Source organism: Notamacropus eugenii, chromosome 7, assembly GCF_028372415.1.
Source record: "Notamacropus eugenii isolate mMacEug1 chromosome 7, mMacEug1.pri_v2, whole genome shotgun sequence".
In the NCBI taxonomy this organism is placed as follows: Eukaryota; Metazoa; Chordata; class Mammalia; order Diprotodontia; family Macropodidae; genus Notamacropus; species Notamacropus eugenii.
In genome coordinates this window covers 117,356,899-117,379,922 of record NC_092878.1, presented here as the reverse complement: position 1 = coordinate 117,379,922, position 23,024 = coordinate 117,356,899, and the positions used below count along the sequence as shown (strand labels likewise).

Genomic DNA, 23,024 nt, shown 5'->3' with positions numbered 1-23,024 from the left:
TAAACCCAAGTCCTTTGACTCCAAACCCAGTCTTTTCCTAGTTATCCCTCTAGATTGGAACTAGATGGTAGAAGGCCTGAAATGACAGTCTAAGAAGTCTATGTTTACTTTACAGGATATAGGGAATCAGTAAAGGTTTTGATCGAGGTGATGACATTGTCAACAAAAATAGTAGCCTAGTAAGTAACCTTGAAGAAGCTAAACCTCTGAGATTTGTAATCTAAACCTATGGAAAGTTTCTATTTCCCCTTTCTGATTAGTGTGACCATGGAGGAACACTTGGAACTTGGTGACAGAAAGATCCTACCTATCTACCCCTTGCCCATCTGTGGTAGGAGCAATATTCTCATCCTTCACCTTATGCAAGTTAGACTAGATTTTCCCCTTAAGCATTGAAACTATTCTTGAGGCTTAATTGGTTCAGGGGACTAAAGACAGGCTATAGATATCACTTCCTGGTTATATGAATAAATAGCAACCATGAAAAGTTTGACTGGTAGATGATGAGTAATTCAGGAAGGAGGGAATCAACTAGAAATACCTTCTTGAATATACTTCCCTGATCATGGAATGGTAAATCTCCTTTTGTTAGCTGTTAAATGACTTGCTAATATTTCTTTTATTCCAGTATTAAATCTAAATTACCAAGAGTTTAACTTGATTAATCTGCAGCCCTTAAAGCCCAGATGGCTGGATAGCACAGTGTATAGAGAACTGGACTTGGAATGAGGAATTCATCTTCATGAATTCAAATCTGGACTCAGATACTATTTGTGTGACTCTGGACAAGTCACTTAACCCTGTTTGCCTCAGTTTTCTCTCCTGTAAAATGACCTGGAGAAGGATATAGCAAGCCATTCTAATATCTTTGCAAGAAAACTCCAAAGAAGTCCTGACAATCAAACACGGACTGAACAACGACAAACCATCCCAGGCACTGCGGTATGATGGAAAGAGTACCAACTAAAATCGGAGGACCTGGCAGTTCAAGTCCTACCTCTGATACAAATTATACTTCATCTTTTTTCAACCCTCCAGTGAAGGTGATTGAACTAGGTGATGTCTAGCTCTAAATCTATGATCTTAACTCTCTAATCTCATTACACACACTACTCGGCTCTATACTATTTATGAATCTAATAAAAAAACACCTTGTTGGCTATCATGATTTCTAGTCACTTCAGCTGGATGAATTTTATCCTTGGGCACTGAAAGAAGAGGCAGATATGAATGCTGAGCACTAGTCAATAATATTTGGCAGGCCTATAAGTTTTTGTACCCTATGACTGGGGGAGGGGAGGGAGGAATGGAAGAGTGAGAGGTTTTGATTTACCTGGAATGTTGTCTTGTGACTCTTTGGAATCCTTAGGTCCATTCAAGCTTCAACTTGGGTGCCCTCCTATAAGATGTCTTTCCTAGTTGACTTTGGGCAAATCACTTAATCTCTCTGGGCCAGCCTCATTTCTTCATCTGTAAAGTTAGGGGATTGGGATATATGGCCTCTGTGGTCACTTTTAGATTTAGATCTGTGATGGGAGGAGGGAGGACTAAGTCTTACAGCCTCCAAATGAGAACATCCACTGGAGAAAAGAGTAGGTCTCTCTCCAGTCAACTTTTTTCAGTTGCAAGCTAATTCAATGAGATATTTCCTCCCTATGCTTCTCCTCTCCCCCACCCCCACTGGTGGGTGCACCAAAAATGCTGGCAGAAACAACTCTCCCACCCTCCTCCCTGATTCTCCTTCCCCCATCCCTAGCCCTTGGGGCTCCCAGACAATGGCAGCGATCACACTATAAGGATCATTTCCCAGACCCATCTTCCTGACTCATGCTTGCCACCTTGTATGGAAAAATTGCTTCTCAGCTACCCTTACTTTGCCCTGTTAGTTCCCATAGGACTGGCTCCATTGCCCTTCCTGCCCCTCGTCTGAAGTCAGCCACAGTCTGCATTCCTGGGCCATCCAGTGGTTGGACAGAGAGGATGTTGAACAGAACCACAGCAGCAGCCCGGGACATCTCAGCGTTCTCTGAAACCAGCAATAAGCCACTCTTTCCCAGCCTCCATTCCCACCCATAGAGGCAGTAGGGGTGATTGTAGGATCTTAAAGAGTGCATTTAGTCCTGAGGACACATGCCAAACTGGAGAGGGGAGGGAATTCAGAGACAGAGAGACACAGACAGAGATGGAAATAGAGATGGAGAGACAAAGAAGTGGGGGTGGGTGGGAGGGGAGGGACAGAAAAGGGGGAAAGTCCTAAGCACAGAAAAGAAAATTCTGACCCCCACCCCCACCCCAGGTCAGGGTCAGAGGGATGCCAATAAAAGTCATTCGGTGCAGAACTCCGAGGTATGTCACCCATAGGCCCCCCGGCAGACTCAAACACTTCCTTACTATCCTCATTCGGTCAAGAGAAAGAAAAGAAGAAAGTGACACGCGGTGTGGGCCTGGTGGGAAGACTGGGGCGGGGGGCTCGTGACCACCTGGAGTGTCTCTCCCAAAGTCCATTTGCAGAAAGAAATTGAGAACAATGGACCTTGGGGGATTGGAAAGGAGTGGAGGGGTGGGGAGGGACACTCGTACTTAACCCCTCCCCTGTCCCTTTTTTGGCATTCCTTAAGTTTAATCATTAAAAGGGACCCTTTATTTAAAAAAAAAAAAAAAGGCCGGAGCTTAGAGCGGTTTGTGACGCTGTGTCCCACACTGTCAGCGGAGTGAAAGCTCTGGATCTGGCTTTGTTTTCTTCTCTGCCAATGGCAGATTTGGGGAGACCAAGCCTCAGATTTCTGGCCACATCAAAGTAGTGATTATGCAAATTCCAACTTTTAAAAAAAGGGTAAAAGAAACTGGGGAGGGAGTGTGTGTGGAGGAGAATTATTTATCACACAATGAACCCCCTGCCAAGGTTGGAAACAATAGATTCGTCCCCTGTACTTGTAGCCCGAGGCTGGGGGAGAAAAGTGGGGGAGAATGGTGGGGGGAGAGTGGGGAAGGGGCCAGCTCGTTTTATTGGTCTAACCTAATTTCACTAATTCTCTTTTCACACATTTTCTTCTGCGGATTCCGGGGCCAAGGCTTTCACGCTCCCAGGATCGCCTCGCATTGGCCAGATTCACTAAGGGCCCGTTTTTATTTAATCAATGCATTCAGGAGCTAGGCAGGGGAGTCCAGGGGGCCTAAGGGCCTGGGGGAGAGAGGGGAAAGGACGGTGGCTGGGGGAAGGGGTGGGAGAGGGAGAAGGCGCTTTTTAATAGTTTCCAGGTGTCTGTGCCCAGGAGTCACAACCTGCTCCGGGCTGTATAATAAATGTGGGGGAAAGGTGGGGGGAGGAAACCTGGAGGGAGCCAAGCCTGGGGCAGACTGTGCCAGAGAAAACTGAAGAGGCGCGTCTGGGAGCAGCCGGGACTCTGGAGTGAAGGCTGCACTGGGCTGCGTTGAGGCTAGGTGGGCAGAGACAGTCGAATACGTAGGAGGTGTGGGTGGTTAGGGGATAGGGCTGGGTGCCTCCAGACTGCTAACTAGACGCTGAAGGATCCTGTAGCGAGCCAGCCTCAGTGGGCTCTGCAGAGAGTCGGTGCAGGGGAATTGGGCCGGGGCCTGTGCTTCTAGGGAGACCAAGGACGGAAGCGACGATTTCTGGGAGACCAAGAGTAGATAATTGGCCAGACTCTTAAGAGAGCCAGCCAGGAGACGAATTATGGGTTTTTGCTCCCTTTTCTTCCTCTGTCACCGACTGGGCATCCCTCCCCAGCTGCCTTAGTGCTCTCTGGACCGGACTGCGCTTGAAGATACCTTACTTCCTAAGCACCCCGGGAAACAGACAGCGAAAACTAGGCTGAGAAATTCCCGATGGAAGGGCAGGGCAGGCAGTCTCATAACTCTGTCACCTGCCTACAGCCAGCCTGGGGCCTGTTCTGATCTCGCTGCTCCTTCTTGGCCCGTTCCCACCAGCCTGAGGATCAGAACCTAGCCTGCTCCAGGCTTTGCTCGCAACCAGAGGAAGACTTTAGCTCTCTGAGCGATAGCCACAGAAGGCCCCGAACGGCGGTTTGGAGGACACTGACGATGTAGCTGTTAGGCAGGACTGGGATAGACTTTCAAAGTGTTGGGGGGGGAGGGGGAGGAAAAAGTTCTATGCAAGGAAAATGGGCCTTGGGATGATACGGGTCTTGAGATGAGGAAGACGTGGCATTTAAAAACAAAATTTTAAACCCTCTCCAAATCATTCAGGACTCTCAAAGTCCCTAAATTAGACTGGGATTCACTGTGGGTTTTTTCAACACCTAAGTATGTGAACAATCCTTGGATTCTCCCCTACATTCTCTAAACTGTCACTGAAAGAGTTGGTAAGCTACGTGTCGCTGAGCCCCCCATTTCTAGGTCGCCCTACATTGAGTTGTTTCAAGTTTGTGGTCCTAGAGTCATAGAATGTTAGACCTAGAACGGGGAAGGGACATTAGAAGCTATCTAGACCAACTTTGCCTTACTTTTACAGATGAGGAAACAAGAGACCCAGTGTTCAGTGATGGGGGGAAGCCCTCCCCCTCCAGGGATTGCTAGGAAGCCCATGGCTTAACTTCAAGGCCCTGGTCCTTGCACAGCCTGGCTTTTTCTCCTTAGACCTGAGTGCAGAATGGAAAAGGCACTTTAGTTTCTTACTGCTTGGCTCTGACCATTCCCTTTACTTTTGAGGTGAGAGGTTGGATCTCTAGTTTGTTCTAAAAAAGAAATGCGACATAGGCATTGTAGAAAAAGTATTTCTGGTGCAAGAACTATTACTCTCCACTGGGCAGCTCTGACAGTTTTGTGGGGATAGGCACAGAGAAGGCTGAGAAAGAGATGAAAGACCCCTAATGCATTGGTTCAAATCACTGCTTCCCAGCTAGAAAACTTTAATTATGCAGCGTGGTCTCACCTAAGTGAAACTGTCTACGGATAGGCTGGGCAAAAGCGACAGTTAAGTTAGCAGCAGCTAAATTCAGAAAAATGATGGTGATTAGAATTAGTATGCCCATTCCATAGCTCTCTAACCCAGTATTTAGAGAGGATTATTTGTAGCAGCTGCCTACCTGATGGGACCTAACCTAACTGCGAAGAGTTTCCAACTGAGTCAAGAAGAGGGCTGTCTCCTAGAATTGTCCAATTACAGGCCTGTCAAAACTTGAACTGCTCCTTCTCAGTCTTTAGGGACATCCCAACAGAATTATTATTTCCCCTTATTATTACTGGTGGGAATAAAAATCAGCAGAAACTAATCTGCTTGGCATCATGACCCTAAAGATTACAAATTCTCAATATTATCATTTGGAAGTGATAGGGAAAGAAGGGTTAAATATTAGATACAGAACTCTATGAAAGTGTTGAGAAAATAACACTTTCTTGCTGATAATGGTCTAAGCAACAATAGCTAGGTGCATAGTATCATGGAATCTTGGAAGTGGATGGTACTAATTACAATGTTCACAGAGCAGACACAGAACTGTTTAAAACTAAACTCTTCCCCCATGAAACCAAATCCTTGCTTCATTTATAAGAGCATAGGATTTGGTCCAGATGAGAAGCAGTGCTGATAATGATTATGATGATGGGAGAGGCAATGGGGTGTTGATGGCTGACGAAAAACTATTATAATGACGTCCGTAGATGAGACGGGACGTTTCAACAACTTGAAACACAAAACAGAAATCTCTCTCAAATAAAATAAGATTTTCTCTAGTTCATCTCACAAATGCATTAGGGCATTCGAACTCAAAATGTCTATGATCTCCACTTCTACATCCCTGTCCCAGGCCTTCCCAGGCCTGAGGATCTTTTGTCATTTCCATAGGTCAGAGTTGTGGGATGAGGAAAAGAAATGGAGAAGAGAAAAGGTTTAGAGGTTAGTTTTCTGTTTACAAAGGAGCTTTGAACATTGGATTATTTTCAAATTGGAAAACTGAGGAATACACATCTTTCTGTACAAGTTACCTTCTTTCTACCACTTTGTACCCTTCCTTCAATTCCTGCTATTTACTTAGTTTATCCAACTTGATTGTTAAAATGAATTTTCTGAAGTCAGCTTCCACCAATTGGTTTAGGGTGTTTTAAGATTCTTGGAATATTAGAGCTTGAAGAATCCTTAGAGATCAACTAGTCCCGCACTCTTTTTCTTCAGACGGGGAAACTGAGGCCCAGAATGTTTAAGGGACTTGCCCAATATCAGGATAGTTGGTGACAGACTTAGTTGGTGACTAGCACCTAAGTCTTCTGACTCCCAAACCAATGTTTCTTTAACTACACTATGAAATCTCATTTTCATTGGTTTAACTTTTTAACTACATAAAATGAACTTTGGAATATTATTACTCAAGTTGTAGTTTCCACTTTATCTGATGACCTTAATCATTCAGAAACTGGTTTTTTATAAAATATGTTTAAGTTTGTACTTGAAAGGAGAATCACATCATATTGTCCTGGTTCTGTCTCAGATAATTCAATTTTCCCTTTGGTTTGTTTGTTTTTTCCCCAAGAAAAGTCTTGTGTTGCCCCATCATCACACTCTTCTTCGGAATTATGTCAGTGATTGACATGGTAACAATTTCAAAACCTAACCTCTGTCAGTGCATAACACACAGCTCAATCCATGACTAAAAACCCTAGTGGTCAAGAACATATTACAACACAAAACTTATGAAAATTAGATACTTTATTTATATTTTAGTCACAAGAAGTTTTCCCTCTTATTTTTCGGGCTGTAAATACATACTAGAATAAACTCTGTAAAATATACAAAAAATACATACTTTTCCCATGAAATCTTTCTTTATAATAAATAGAAGGGACCACGTGTGTGGCTGGTCGCGGTAATGCTCCGTGTCTGCTTAGGTTTTCAGTCTGTTGATTTATTTTTAATCTCTTGAAAGAATGGGGGAGTTCCTCCTCTCCCAAAAGGTCGAGATAAATAATGCATGAAGCAACCCTCCCTCCCGATTTTTCCCTTTTCCTCCACATTTTTTCCTTTTGATAGAGAGTTCAGCCTAAATTTCCACGCTTGCATTCAATCATTACAAAGCCTACAAATTATACAATGACTTCTAACCTGTCCCTCTAACAAAACAACTTTTTCCCCTTATAAATCATAAGAGACAGATGGCAAAATGGAGAAGAAAAAGGAAAGAGAAGGGCTGGACAAAGGGTATTGTGACAAATCTGGGAAACTGAGCAAAGTGCACATCAGAGAGGGAAAGTTTGGTTTGACAGGTGAAATTCCCACAGGCTGCGGGCAGCACTGGGAAGAAAGCAGATGCTAGCCATTGCGAATCTGTGGATAATTTGGTTACCGGTCATATCATTCAGATGCTAAGACATTTCTTTCTGGCCGACATTAACATCTTTATGGAGATGCAAAGGTGACAAGATCACACGAACCAGTTGCGTTCCCCCTCCGAGGTTCACATGGATGAGACCAAAAGAGAAAGGGGGAGAGGAGGGGCGATTCCGTTGGTTGGGTAGACCCTTTGGTTCCCTCCGCCCCCGCCCGCTCCCCGGCAGAGAGAGCCGCGTGGCCTGGAGCTACTGAAACAAGAACAATGCAGAATTCGAACACACCTCTCGGTGGCAGAGTCCCTTCCTCCATCACCACTACCCCTGCCCCCCTCCCCACCACCACTCCCAAGTTAGACCAGAGCAAACACAACCAAAGTACTTTGCACCCACGTAACATACAACTAAACTGTCAAGTGAGCTGACTCGCGGGTTTGGGAGATGAAGGGGATGACTGAAGGAGCGCGCAGGGGCTCAGGGGGCAGTGTGGACAGCCATGATGTTACATACAGTCCCTGGCTATGGGGTGCAGAGGTGCGTAACGGTGTTTGTCTGGGGCCGGGGGTTGCCAGTAGTCCAAGTCGGAGCCGCCCCCCGAGCTGGCCGGGCTGGCGGGTGATAAAGTGCAGCTGTATGGAGAAGTAGAACTGGTGGGCGTGCAGGACGCGGACGCCGGACTGTCGCTGCAGCTCCACGTGGAGGCTGACGAGGGGCTGTCCGCGCCGCAGCTGCCCAGGGCCGCGCTGGCTCCCCCGGGGCTCAACAGCACCGCGGCGTCGGAGAAGAGAGCCCCGGGCAGGCAGCCCGCGCCCCCGCCCACGCCCCCGGCCCCGCAGTGATCGGCCAGCCGCAGGGTCTCGGTGAGGGCCCATATGTAGTTGTGGGCGAAGCGCAGCGTCTCGATCTTGGTCAGCTTGGCGTCCTCCGGGAACGTGGGCAGCACCTCGCGCAGCGCGTCCAGCGCCGCGTTCAGGTTGTGCATCCGATTACGCTCACGGTTGTTGGCCTTGAGTCTCCGGGTCTTCTTGATCCGCTGCACGGTCTCCGCGGTCTTGGCGCCCCGAGAGCTCCCCCGGGCCCGGCTCGGCCGTCGCTTGCACTCATGAGCCAAGCTTAGAAGGCGAGACGCGGGCTTGCCCTCCTCCCCACCCCCTCCGCCACCACCGCCTCCGTCTCCGCCCGACGCTTGCTGGGCTTGGGCCAGCCGTGGCCGCCGCCCGCGGGCCGGCGCGTCCGGGTCATCCTCGTCTTCTTCTTCCGAGCTGGAAGTCAGCGGGGTCAAGGAGGACGAGGAAGGGGAGGAAGAGCCCAGGAGCGCCAGAACGTCCTCTTCTTCTTTCAGTTCCAAGGTTTCGGATTTGATGAACATTTCTGTCCACGAGCGAAGCGAAAGGCACCTGTCGGGAAAGGGGCAAAAATACAAAGAAACTCAGTAATGACATGAATCGACCATCCGAAAGGTCTTTTCTTGGAAAGTATGAGAGATGGGTATCTTCTTAACAAATAAAATAAAATAAAACCCGCCACGACACTCTAATAGAATCCAGTATTCTTTTCTCCTGCCTCCAGTTGCACCTTCGGGTGAAGAATTAGTCAAATGCTTTTCCAGGCTCACACTCGTCGCCACTCTGCGCCCCCATGCGACTGTGTTTAGCCCTTTACTGTACCCTATTCTTGAACTGCTAGGTCGGCTGTGTCTTCTCACCCACCCTTTACACCTTTGGATCGCAACTCGATCCCCAGGGAAAGACACTGCGGGTCCCTGGCATTAAAGCGTCTTAAAAGAGAAAGGCAGCAGACAAAGAGCGACCACAGGGGTTAAATGGTGGCCATAAAAGGTACGGATAAATAAGAGAAGGAAGATGAGCGCTCGAAAGTCTGAAGCAGCTCCGAAACTTACTTGGTTCTCCTTAATTGCGTTTTATAATCTCTCTCTTGGGTTTGGGCTTCAGCCTGTGCCCTAACCTTCTTCTTCGCGTCCTGGAGCAGCCGGGCTGTGCTCACCACCTGGAGAGCGACCTCGTGCTGCCGATGTGCTTGTCCGGGGGAGCTCCTCCCCAACAGCCCCTTTGCCAAGAGTCGATGCAGGGGCCCTTAGCCCCCTTGGTCTTGTGTGTTTTGGTGGTGTTGCGTGTCTGTCTGTCAGTCAGTCCCGGTGGTGCAACTCCTGGCACGCGACTCCTCGACACTCCAGTTAAAGTGAAGCTGCTTGTGGTTCAATGGCTGTGTGTCTGGCACACGACTCTCCTTAAAACCCCTTATATACTACCAAGAAAACAATCAAATCTGCCCCCGGGGCCCCCCAGATCCCCCTCCCCCTGTCCTCCTCCTCCCTCGCCCCCCTCTTCCCTCCCCGGGTTTATTCTTTTCATTGCATTATCATCACTCATTTCTTTCTCTTTCTTAGCCCCTTCCCCCCTCCCCTATGCTGCCATCCATCCATCCTCCCCCTCTTCACCCCCCCCTTCACCCCTCCTCTTTATCTAATCAGCATAAAGTGGTTCTAAAGCTCCAGTCTGAGCTGGGAGCCGCAGCCCAGGCTGCAGAAGCGGCGGTGGCGGCTGCTGCTGCTAAAGCTGCTGTTGTCGCCGCCGCCGCCGCTCCTCTTTGTGATTGGTGGCTCGCGCTCGGCTGGAGCGTGCCGCTAATTTATTAATGAATGGTGGTCGCGAGGCGCAGCTGGCCAATCAGTGCACCCCGGACTCTGGGAGTTCTGCAAGCCACGCGCACCAGAGCCAGCTCCCTTTCAGCAGCCTCATTAGGGTCGGGGTTGGGGGGGCGGTGAGAGTGGGGGGCATAGGGGAAAAGGGGACACCGAGAAGCACGCACCCCCACCCCCACCCGCTCCCACATCCTCCCCATCCCGAAGCAAGAGGGCGGGAGTGCGCGCACACATGCTCACACCCTTCACTCTTTCATTCTTCCCCTCCTTTCTTCTCCTCCAAAGGGAGTTGAAGAATTAGTAGGATTCAGAATTCTAGTGGAATTAGTCCGGACTATGAGGCTACCTTCTTGAAAAGGTAGACCTTTTCTTTTTTATTTTTGCAAACCTATATTATAAGATGAGTAGATGGGAGTATCGATCCGTGACGATTCGAGCAGATATGGAAGTGGTGAAGACTCCCTTCAGATGGCTTTGGGGAGTAGAAGTATTTCTAAAAGATATACTATATTACAGCAGAATATAGAAATCATCTAGTCCACTCTCTTCATTTAACACAATGAGTAAACTGGGGCCCACCGAGTCCCAGAGTGGAGAAATTAATTGCTTAAGGTCATACAACTAGATAGCCGCTGAGCGGTGTCTAGAGATGTGTTCTTGTGTGTGTCGGGCGAGGCATGGTTTCCCAGGTGGGCCAAGTCTGGTTCTTTTGACTCTCAAGCGGTCCCTCAAGGTCTCGGGAGACTTTGGATAGGTACGTGATTCCAGTCCTAGAAGCTTTTCTATGAGATGAAATTGAAGGGTTGCTCTATTTCAAAACTTTCTGGCTGACCATCGCTCCTTTGCCTCTTCTGTCAGCTCTCAGTCATTTGACAGCTAATGTTCCCTATTCTTTGCCCCAACTACATCCCTTACCCCGAGACAATACACATATGGGAGGGGAGGAGGGCAGTTGAACATGTGTTATACCCGTGCATGGAAGGAAGGAGTAGATGGGTGGAGTTACAGGATAGTCTGGCGTGAGTGGTTAAAGACGTCCAGGACCCCTGTAGACAGGGAAACCGTCCTTTGCGTCGCAATTTGGAAAGGAAGTTGTGTTTGTTTGAATCCAACAGTTAGGTGCTAAATTCTTTTTCCTAAGTAGAAGAGATTTTGCTTCGATGTTTTTATTTTTACTTCGATGGATGTAGGGAAGGTAAGGGAGGGACAAAGATGAGGAGGAGAAGGTTCGCATTGTAAGCTCTCTCTCTCTCTCTCTCTCTCTCTCTCTCTCTCTATCATACTCTGTAATGTGAAGACTTTGGGGGTCTTGTTTTAGGGAAGGGAAACAACCAGAAAAGTCGTAGGTGTTTGGGAATTTTTTGTTTGTGTTCTTTAAAATAAATTATTTAATTATAGATTTTTAAAACTGGGAATCCTGGGGTGGTACCAAGAAAATAAAACACTTGCAAAGTGAAGCTCTCTGTACTCTAGGTTAACCTCCTTCCTCACTTCCTCGTTTTTGCAAACCATTTTAATTTTTCTCAGTTGGTAGGAAAGTTGATTTTTTTTTTCTCCACATCTTTTTTTCCTCATTGAATCTCTTTTGTAATCCCTTTCATTTAGAACGGGGATTTGTTCCCTTTCCTCCACTCAGTCCCTAAACAATCTTGATATTTTTCTTTGCAAATGGGATATTTCAAAGTAAATCTTTCCTAATTTTTCCTAGTCCCTTTCCTCCCTGTCCCTTCCCTTATTTTATTTCACTGTGCCAATAACCATGATGCTGTCAAATCTAAATCAAAGAGAACTCCTTGAGAAGTTAAACGTTGTGTGTCTAAAGATCGGATGCTAAGAAAGTCTAGGGGATGATCTTCCTACGATTTTCGGTACATTTCTACAAGACGTTATCAGTGAAAATCAAACAATACACACACACACACACACACATACACACACACACACACACACACACACACCAAGAAACAAAGAATGAAAAAGCAAATCCTGAGACCAGGGGATCCAAGTCTAAGCAGAAAAGTTATAAAGGCACGGAAAAGCTGGGTCTTTCGTCCAAAAGAACTAAACAATGGAAATAAAAGTGCATCATAAGGCATAGTCATCTTCAGCCATCAGCATCTATTCAGGGAAGCTGATAGTAAAGAAAAACAATCCACCAAATAGTGATGGAGACAAAGAAAAGATTTATTTGGCATCTGCTTTGGAAATGTAGTCAACCTGCAAAAATTCTCTAAGAAGTGCTGGTTTGTTGGAAGTAGTCAAATGAATTAAGAGAAGCGAGAGAAAAAGAACTGAGTTCCAGATCAGCCAATCTGCAGACCTTATGAGCCTCTTTTTTTCTGGGCTATAACTAATATTTAGTTTTATCAAGCTGGATGATTTGTTCTGAAGTTTATGGAATCTCGGGTTTACATTCAAAGCTTCTAAGAGGAAGTTAAAATGAGCTTCTTCAGTGAATTTGCCATTAAGTTACAGATTTATAACTGAAAGAGATCCTGGAGGCCTTCTAGGGCAGTACTCTTATTTTACAAATGGGGACACTGAGGCCCCAAGTAGGTTACATGACTTGCCCATTGTCATACACAAGTAGTTAGTAACCGATGCAGAATTTTAAGTCACATCATCTGCCTCCGAATCTTACTCATTTTCTATTGCATCTGCTTCCATGTGACAGGAGGAAAATCCCTATAGTTTGCACGGAAAAACTAAGGAGAAAACACACCATTTTGCTTGGATTCTGCGAAGACTTGTCTGATAACTTGGGGATAGGGGAACAGAGAGAGACGGGTGAGTGATTATGTCTAGTAATGCAAGTCAACTCTTTCTGTGCAAATTTATAGTCTTGTAGACGTTCTGTGAGTCCTGAAAAGTTAAGTGACTTGCCCAGGGTGACACAGACAGTATTGTGTCAGGAGTGAGATTCAAACTCAGGTGTTCCAGATTCTGAAGCTTGCTTTCTGTCTACGATGCTACTCTCTCAGGTTCTGTCTTTATCATTACAAAAAACAAAACAAAAACAAAAACAAAAAAACCACCCCAAAATAAAAACAAATAAAAATTCCAAAGTGCTTGCAGAGTCTTTTCTCCGCTGGAAATGGTTTACAATAAAAAGACAGGGAAGTTTTCTGAACAATCTATTCAGACAGCATTAATTTAAACGTTAAACCATACCTGGAAGCTGCTTGTACATAATGGATAATAAAGATATTACCAGCGTTTGTCTTGGGAAAGGGTCTATCAGATTCGATTTCTCTTTGTTCCCGGTAATAGGTTTGAGTCAAACCAAAACTTGAAGCGCAGTTTGAGAAAAAACAAAAGCAAAAACCTTTTAGCCTCCTCTCTCAATTTGTGCCCTTGGAATTTGGGTTCTTACTAACAGATCCCTTCAAATATTCCTAATGGATCCTCAAGGACCAGTTTTCCCTTGAATTTAGAAATACATCCTTGCTTAAAAACAAAAGCAGATGTTTAAGAACGTTCTCAAAAGGACTTCTTCGGCGCAGCCCCAGGGACACACACATACAGATACTGTCCCCTCAAAGGGTCGCACGGTCTTCGTGAAAGAAAGGCGATTTTGATTCAGACACAGATTCGAGGGCAACGTGACACAAACTAAACTTTCTTAGCACTCTTTTAACTTAGATAAATTCAAGAGGCACTTGTGTGGTCTAAAAAGATTGTCCAGATGAAACCAAGCTGAAATGTTCTGCCAAAAAAAGGGCGGGTGGGTGGGGGGAGAGGAAAGGACTGAATAGCATTGGTGAGGCTGGTGACCGAGGGCCCTACTGTCCAATGCCTGAACTGTCTGTCCTAAAGGGTCAAACTGTTCATCTTCAGCCCCTTTTCTATGCCCAATCCTACTTTAAGGGAAACAAAAGCTCAAAGCAGGCAGTTATCAAGAAACCAGAGCACAATGATTTAAACTCCTGGCAGGGTCTTAAGAACTGTGTGTGTGTGGGGAGGGAGGGGGGACCAATAGAAGCGGGGGGGGGGGGGGGGGAAGGAAGGGGGCAGGGGGGTGGAGATCTTTAGAAAAGTCTTTGTTGCTTCTAAGAAGCTTGAACTCTGAGACGACCCAACAGCCCTAAAAGTTTAGGGTAGGTGTTGCTGTGGGGCCTTCGGCGGCAGCCAATGCACACACACTTCGACCTCACAAGTGGCGCGTCCCCGCGGTCCCAGCCCCGACAACCCGCCTTTGCAGGTGAATGGGGAAGGGAAAATGGAGGAGCATCCCGTAGGAACAGGGTACCAGCCCCTCTTGGGCTTCAGACTCTCCACCTCTGGGGCAAAGACGAAGGGCACGAAGTGTGCTTCTCTAGGGGAACACACTCCACTTTCTTCCTCTACTCTAGATCAGCTTCCCTACTCCTCCAAGGAGTACACGTGCTCTCCCGAGACTCTGACCTGAAGGGCGGCTTCGTGAATTGCTCTCAAGCTTATGGATGAATATCACCGAGAAGTCAAAGGAAATGAGAAAGTGGAATCCCTAATAAGGTCACGTGTCCCACAAGTGGCTCATCCACGCTTCTGCGTCAGAATGCTCACCCGAAAGCATCTGAGCAAGGCAGAGATGGACGGTGAAAATAGCTGGGCAGGGACAGATTTGATAACTAAAAAGCAGGCTGATTCTCACTTCGCCCGACTTCATCCCCAATTTTTCGTTGCTCTGAGGTTTGCGCTCTCTGTGTCTCTTAGAACATTTAAGAGCTCGGAAAGCCTTGGGAAACGGGATGGAGAACTCCCTAAATTAAGCCCTTCCTGAGCACTAATGCACTTTGCGTTCCTTTCATATACGCGACCTTCTGGTCATCTGTGGGTTTCTCTCTCTCTCTCTCTCTCTCTCTCTCTCTCTCTCGCTCTCTCGCTCTCTGGCTCTCTCTGTCTCTCTGGCTCTCTCTGTCTCTGTCTCTGTCTCTCTCTGTCTCTCTGTCTCTGTCTCTCTGTCTCTGTCTCTCTCTGTCTCTGCCTGCCTCTCTCTCTCTCTCTCTCTCTCTCTCTCTCTCTCTCTCTCTCTCTCTCTCTCTCTCTCTCTCTCTCTCTCCCACTCCTTTCGGTTTGACTTTCCAAGATCTGAAAGCACACTTTCGTGAACCCTCGGGACTGACTACCTTGCTGAATCCGCTTCTTCTAGTTCTTCCCATCCTCACACATGTGTTTGGAGAAGGCGACGGAACTGGCCCAGTGCTAAAAGCAAACATGCAAACAAACTAAAAGTGGAGGGACTCTTTGGGGTCCTGCGCCTGCCCGAAGTAAGTTAGGGAAGCGGAAAGAGCAGAGCCCCTTATGCAATCGAGAAATTCCCAGTGGTCTCTTCTCATCTAGATACTCCCACTCTAGCAATCCTCCCTAAATCCTCCCTAAAAAGAGTCCTCCACCGGAGGGCGGGGCAGATTTAGGGTCTGCTGTGCGTGTTTGCCATCAGATTTGCAAGGCAGATGCAGAGAAGGATTCCTAGGTCTGAGGATCCTCTTGCCTTTCTAGTCCCCTACCTTTCTACCTCATCACACCCTGAAGAAAGTTACTTCTCTCCAGTCTTCTCACTTTTCCTAATTCTACTCCTGGTCTGTCCCTCTTCTTTCCCACGAAGCAAAGGAATCACTTGGGGCTTTGGTGAAGGCGCTTCAGCCTACGGATTATTTCCTGCAGGTATGGGCAGAAGGACAGCCGGCGGTTTAAATGAGGAACGAAGAATAGAAGGCCAAGCAACTCCTTCTCTCTCTTGCCCCCCCCCCCCCAAGAAAAAGCCCTCTGTGCCTGCAAAAAGGGACATTGGCTATCCAGGCGAAAGTGCAAGAAAGAGCGCTAATCGCTGAACCAGGAGACAAACACGATTACCAGCTCCGAGTCTTGAGTCAGAAAGTCTCATAGACTTTAAGATGTTAATCCCCAACATAATCCTTCCTTTGGCGTGTAGGAATAGTGCAGCCACAAGAGTGGTTTTGTTATTTATATTGGCGTTTAATAAAACTCAGCCAGTGGTGAATGGGCTGCCCACTCTCCAATGGTAATTAATTCCCTATTTCAGTGACCCAATTGTGCTGGGATAGAGCAGTGGGACCGTCCCAGTGCCCCAATCCCCCTTTGTGCAGATACACAGCTCTCGTGCTTCAACAGCTATGGAAACTCATTCTTTTGATGTCATTCAAGGAGCTTTCCTTGGGCATCTTCTCAACTTTAAGGACCCTTTTCTTTCTCCGATTCATGAAAAGCAGTGCGAGCTTGACCACCTCTGTAGAATTTAATGATTTGGTGAAAGGGCCTTTGGGGGTTTGTGTAAGGAGTTAGACAGAGAGAAAGGAAATTTGGTAGTCTGCGCTCCAGCGAGAACTGTCCCTAACCTGGAAAACATAAAACTCATTCAGGGGAATGGATAAAGATCTTAACAGCTGATTTCCCCCACCCCCACCGCCACTCCCCTTCACTGACACTCCCCTTTATTAAAAACGCATCGGTTTCTCTTTTGGAAATAAGTGTATTGTTTGAGGTTGCTAATGCAAAGGGGACTGTTAGGAAGGAGAAAGTAAAGGTCGACTCTTTCCACCTCCCAGAAATGCTAGGATTTTAGCTAAGGCTGAGGGCGAGGGAAATTGGTTTTGCATCAGAGTTGCAAGCAAGAACCAAGGGGTAGAGTGACCCGTTTCTTTTCAGAGTACAGTCTTAGTGAGTGGGTGACGCTAAGATCTGAGAAGGGTTTGCCCTTCTAAAAAAAAAATCTTCCTTGTATTCTCCTGTTACAACCAGGAACAAGTACTAGTAAAAAAAAAAAAAACCTACATACTGGAATTCTGCTAGCAAAACTAATAACGCTAATGATATTTCTCTACGCACAAATCCACGTTGGGAGTGAGGGGCCTGAAGTTTCCTCACTGAAAAGCAGAGGAACCCGGGGGCCCAACAGACTCGCCAGCGGGGGGTCGAGGCAAGAGGAGGGGGAGAGGAGGGAACAGAGCAGCAGGGGAGGAGGAATACCTCGTCCCCCCAAAGATCCTGCAGTGGCGTGGGTCGGGGCGGCTCCGCCAGACCTCCCCTCCCCGCACAAGTAGCTGTTCTATGTCTTTATACGCACTTCCAAAAAAAACTTCGCAAGTCACAGAAACAATTCAGAATTCAACTAAGAAAATACAGAGTGAACCATATGGCCTGGGTGGCTCGAGTCGGCTGCATTTTTCCCCAGACAAAGAAGGGATTGAGAGTTGAAGGAAAGGAGAAAAAAACCAACTTTCCGGCTGATGAAGCTGTTGTCTGGAGGCAATGATCCCAGATCTCAAGGCTTTATTCCAGGCTCCGACTGAGACGTGATATGTCATATGATTAGCATCTTTCATATTTACAAGAGTAGTATGGGCTGCCAGTCCTTAGAGAAAGGCGATAGAAAGAAGGGGGCATATGCTGGAATGGATTTAGCATTTGAAAGAGAAAAAAAGAGATCGGATAAATACACTTAAACGAGGATTTCGTTTTACTCCTGTTGAGTTCTAATGGATTGTTGATTGAGATTGTAGCGGACTCGGACCGAGGTGTCAGCAGCAGACATGCAAAGGAGACACGCAGGCCCCCGGCGTCTCCTGTTTCCATTTCCCACCTCCCAGCCTCCCTCAGTCCCTCTCTCCCTCCCTCCACACCTCGCCTATTAATGCCTTCAATCACCCCGAGGTGGGAAGGGGAGAGAAGAAAAGCTTTTAAAATAATAGAATAAGACACTCGTCCTGGTGCGCTCACATCTGGGCGTCTAGGAAACAAGAGAAGTGAGTGCTCAGCAGTAAAGTCAAGCTGAGAGCTTGGATGGGACCTTTCTCCCGGGCGCCCGCGGGGTCCTGCGCGGAGCGCCTGGTTCTGGTTCTGGCTTCCTTTCTCCTTCTTTCTCTTTCTAGGAGATTTAAAAATTTTCTTGGAATCCTGCTGGTCCGTCTGGGTTAAACAGCGAAGGTCCTGGCGCCACCCAGTGGAAACAAAAATCTCTTCCCTGGGTCCCAGAAGTGTCCATGGTCTTGAAGAATTTGGGGTTCAGGGCAGAAAGCACCGCAATCCACAAGCATTTATCAAGTGACTACAATTTGCTACGCACTATGGAATACAAAAGCAAAGGAAAACAGGTCCGTTCCTCAAGGAGTTTACATTCAATCGTGGGGAGCCTCAAAGAGTCCCATTCCGTCCTTATTTCACTCTGGAGCAAACCTAGATCCAGGGAATTTAAGGGATTTACCCAAGGTTACACAAGGCAGTGCAATGAATGTGAGAACTGAGACTTGAACCCAGGCTCTCTAACTCAAGAGTTGTTTTCAAAAAATGTACAGGGTTTATTGATATCTTTTGTTTTTACATTGCCTCCCGTATCTTGACCCCTCTCCCTAAAGAGTTATCCCGTACAGCAAAATAAAACAAAACAAAAAGATGAAGAAGATACTAAATTAGTGAAACAAATCAACACATTTAAATATATTGCATTCCATAGTCCGGGATCCCTCACTTCGGCAGAGAAAGGGGAAGGGTGTGTTCTCATATTTCTTCTTTGAGGCAAAACTTGTTTTTATTTTTTTATCATTTCCATTCATCTTTCATTGTTTCCTGGTAGTTTTTCTTACTATTTATATTGATGCAGTCATTGTATAATTTTTTTCCTATCTACTCACTTCATTTTGCATCAGTTCATGTTTAAGTCTTTTCATGTTTCTTTTACTCATTTCATTCATCATGTTCCTTATTGTAGCACAGCAATATTCCATTACACCCATTTGCCACAATTTATTTAGCCATTCCCTAATCTATGGTAATTTACTTTGTTTCCAGTATATTGTTCTCTCTCTCTCTCTCTCTCTCTCTCTCTCTCTCTCTCTCTCTCTCTCTCTCTCTCTCTCTCTCTCTCTTTCTTTCTCTCTCTCTCACACGCACGCATGCACGCACACGCACACACACACGCACACACACACACTCAAAAATACTGCTATAAATATTTTGGTGTATAAAGAGACATTATTTCAATGACCCCCTTGGGGTATATATATATACATATATATATATATATATATATATATATATATATGTATATATATATACATATATATATATATATATATATATATATATATATATATATATATATACACATCAGAGGACCCTCTGGATCAAAGAGTATAGATATTTTTGACAGTTCATTTGCATAAAATTGCTTTCCAGAAGGGTTATACTGATACACAGATCCACCAACAATACTTTAGTGTGCCTATCTTTCCACACCTGTTCCAACATTCACTATTCCCATATTATATCACCTTCCACAATTTGAAGAGGTTAAATCTCAAGGTCATTTTTATTTTAATTTTGATTAATATTAGTGATTTGGAGCATTTTTATGGTTGTCAACAGAGTTCTTCTCACTGTACCAATCTGTGTCCAATCATATCTGTCTTCAAAGTGTACACATGACACTAGGCAGAATTGTGAGTGAGGTAAAACTGTCCACATGAAAAATTGTTCCATTGCCTCCAAAGTGTGTCCTCTTAAGCCAAGTGCTCTTGATCTTCTGGCCCTAGGTAGAAATTGATATAACCTTGTGAGGAGGGGAGGAGTTGGGGTGTGGTGAAAAAAGTACTAGATTCAGAATGCCAAGGTTTAACCCCCAGATCTGCTCAACTTACTAACTCTATGATTTGGGGAAAGTAACTTAACCTCTGGAGCTTCAGTTTGCTCATCTTTAAAAGTGAAGAGATTGGACTCAATAAACCTTGCAGTTCCCTTTCCAGTTCTTAATCCCATAATTCTTCTCTAAATCCTAAATGAATGCAGACCTTTGTTTTTAACCCAAAGGAGGAATTTGAATGATGGAGAGTTTCAGGACAGGTAGAAGGTGGTGCCAAAGTAGGCTGAAAGGAGGTTTTGACTAGAGATAGGTATTTCAAGTACAGCATAGGTACAATATTGGGGCAGCTAGGTGGTGCAGTGTATAGAGCACCAGTGCAGGAGTCAGGAGGACCTGAGTTCAAATCTCATCTCAGACACTTGGCACTCATTAGCTGTGTGACCTTGGGCAAGTCACTTAACCCCAATTGCGTCATCCTGGGTCATCTCCAGTCATCCTGTTGAATATCTGGTCACTTGATTCAGATGGCTCTGGAGGAGAAGTGGGACTGGTGACCTGCACAGTCCCTCATTCAAAATAAAGTCAAGTGCAAGTCTTGTCATTATTTCTCTGATGGCATGGTCTTCTTTGGCAATGAAGGACAAACACACACAGGTACAATATCCCATTCCATAGGTGGTTTCTTATGACCTTCATTAAAGATAGGCCTGGGATTTATGTGTGATTGCATGGGAAACTGAACTTTAGGTTAGCACCAGAAGAATACTATAATTAAAAAAACAAACAAACAAACAAAAAACCTCTTTGTCTTAGTTCCCCATCCCTGTAAGCCATTAACACAAACCTCTCTCCAAAAAATAGAACTTTATGGCTTATAGTAATTTCAATTTGTTTTTATTGAATTCCAGAATCCTAGGACCAGAAGACCATTTAGTCCATTATCATATCACAGATGGAGAAAAGACCACATCCAATTGTTTTACAGGAATATGGCTACAGACTGTTTTTTAAAGATACATGGAAAAATAAGTCCTACAGACATTCTCCCTACTTCCCCCCCCCCCCCTCCACACACACATTCAACAGCAAATACATATGGGAAATTCTTCTTTATGTATAGTCTTCCTCATTTTTTTTCTATTCCGTTCTTTATATTCTGATGTATATATAATATATACATACATATATATGTACGTATGTCTATATATGTATGTGTATAATATATGTGTGTATATACATGAATATATGTGTATGTGTGTATACATATCCTAGCAATTTTGTATTATAGACAAACTCCCTTAAATTTAAAATGTATTTTAATTTTAAAAAAATCAATACTAGGGAAATTTACTGTACTAGAAGATTTTTCTTGACTATTTTTTAGTCTCTTCCCTTCCCTAGTTGATGGAAAGTACATCTACCAAGGAGTAGAATGCTATGAATTTCTATGAAACTCTGCATTTTTATAGCACCAATCACCCCAGCACATTGAAACTAGGTTGTATTATTGTCAATGCATGAGACAGCAGGATTGAGTAGAGAAAAGAAAGGATTTGCAAGAGGATAAAGGCATTCTTCTTACCAAATTCTCTTCTTCTCAAGGGATTTTATTTTTAAGGAGTTAGGGAGACCATTTTCTCCTGAAAAGATAGAAGGGGAGGCATAATCTCCCTTTACCAAGGATGTACTAAAAAAAAGAAACAAACCCTAAAACTAAGAGTTAGCTGTTTTCTAAAGTTTATCATGGAAAAGACAGCAAAGAAATTCTGAAAAGAAGAATAAGCAAACAAACAAACAAAAAAACCAAAACAAAACCTGTCTCCCCCACAAACACACATTTGTAATGACCTAAATTCCATCTACTTCAAATATATTGAATAGAACGGTTTTCCCTGCTCTTTTGAGAAAAGACTTGGAAAAGTTCTAAGATTAGCCAATGTCATTAAAAACTAAAGAAAAATGGGTGTTACTATTTGAGCAAATATGAGTAATCAGAAACTTTTGAGCAATCCTTTTGGCATATGATTTTAGCAACATGTGTATTAGGACAAAGTAAAATAATTAATTTATTGATATACAATGAAACCTTAGACCTTCTTATGGCTTTAGAAATCTTTTAATATACACTGTGTCCTCTTTTTGTTGTAATTATTTGTTTTTACATAATTTGGCATTAAGTTCATAAAATTTTGATGCATTCTTTAAACCTTCATCATGAAACCAAAGTGTTATCACATTGGATATTAATGAACTTTTGATGAAGATCCCATTTTCCCAAGCTTAGGCTTCATTATAGATTTTCATTGGAGTTTCCAAGTAGGGGACTTCCCACACCACTGAAGCATGTTTATTTATATCCAACCCTTGGATACATTTTTTAACTTTGTGAAAGGTAGCATGGCACCAGGTCGTGTTGTAAATAGTCTATTTGCTTTAGGAAATTATCCTAATTTCTACATAATTCCTATTTTCAACTTTTGTGAATTTCTCTAATTCTCAGTACATATTTATCAGAGTTCATCATCCCCCCCCCCCCCAGGGGGATATGACTTCCAAATTCAAAGTAAAAAGATCTACCTACACTTCTAAATATTGAGGGGCTTTCCATATTCTCATGAAGGTGCCCACATCTTCCAGGTATATCTAGATTTATTCCAGCAACAGTTTTACTGTAGCCATGGATAATGAAGTGAGTTTCATTATTAAAAATTACCTTTCCTCTCAATTTTCAGCACTTTAGCTTTTCTATCACTTAGGCTGTGAAAAGTGGGTGGCTATTGTTTTTGTATCAGTGGTTAGCAGTTCCTCTTTTTGTTTTAAACTGGTCTTCTTACTATTATTCCAACTCCATGAAACCTATATCACAATGGAAACGGATAAACTAAAACCTTTCCCACTGCCAGGTTCCTCTGAAGGTCTTTGCTTGTTTTCTGAGATTTAATTGAGCTGTTTTGCAGTAAAGGTTTCTCAATTTTTGGCATTGCTTTTAACCAGTCTTTCCCTGGTCTTTCAGTGTGACTGATTCTGTTTTGCTGAGGGTTCAAATGAAGCTTGAAGTGCTTTTGTAATTAGGGTGGTATTGTCACTACTCCCACAAGAGACAGACCAACACAGTTACAATCAAATTTTCTCAGGGTCCTATGGGTAATTTCCCCTGTTGAGAGGAAATACTCATCACTCTAGCTCCTGAACCTCCTCTGATGTGTTTCTATTTTTACAACCAGCCATTCACAATAAATGTACCCACATGGTACAAGATATTTATACAACCAACCTCCCACACTGATATTTTAAAATCTTAAAGAAAACCATTTATTTAGCAAAAAAAAAATACAAAATAAATAATATTTTCATGTATCGAAACAAGCACACAAATAATAAAATAAATCAAATTCCACCCATACATCTGGGTTATATCATTACTGGGAAAAATGAGAACATACTTACAGGAACTTGGCAGGGAAAAACATGGCAAGGGGTTGGGGG

At 44.6% G+C, this 23,024-nt stretch overlaps 1 protein-coding gene across 1 annotated transcript; it reads right to left on the bottom strand.

Moving 5' to 3' along the window:
- Nucleotides 1-7,662: 7,662 nt before the first annotated feature.
- Nucleotides 7,663-8,774, bottom strand: NEUROG2 (neurogenin 2). The gene has a single exon (XM_072623480.1). It carries the CDS (start codon nt 8,666-8,668, stop codon nt 7,802-7,804), a length of 867 nt encoding a protein of 288 aa, XP_072479581.1. The 5' UTR covers nt 8,669-8,774; the 3' UTR covers nt 7,663-7,801.
- Between the last annotated feature and the right edge of the window lie 14,250 nt (nt 8,775-23,024).

Excerpts from the sequence above, each read along its gene's own strand:
- NEUROG2 (XM_072623480.1), bottom strand. The coding sequence starts at position 8,668 with ATGTTCATCAAATCCGAAACCTTGGAACTGAAAGAAGAAGAGGACGTT.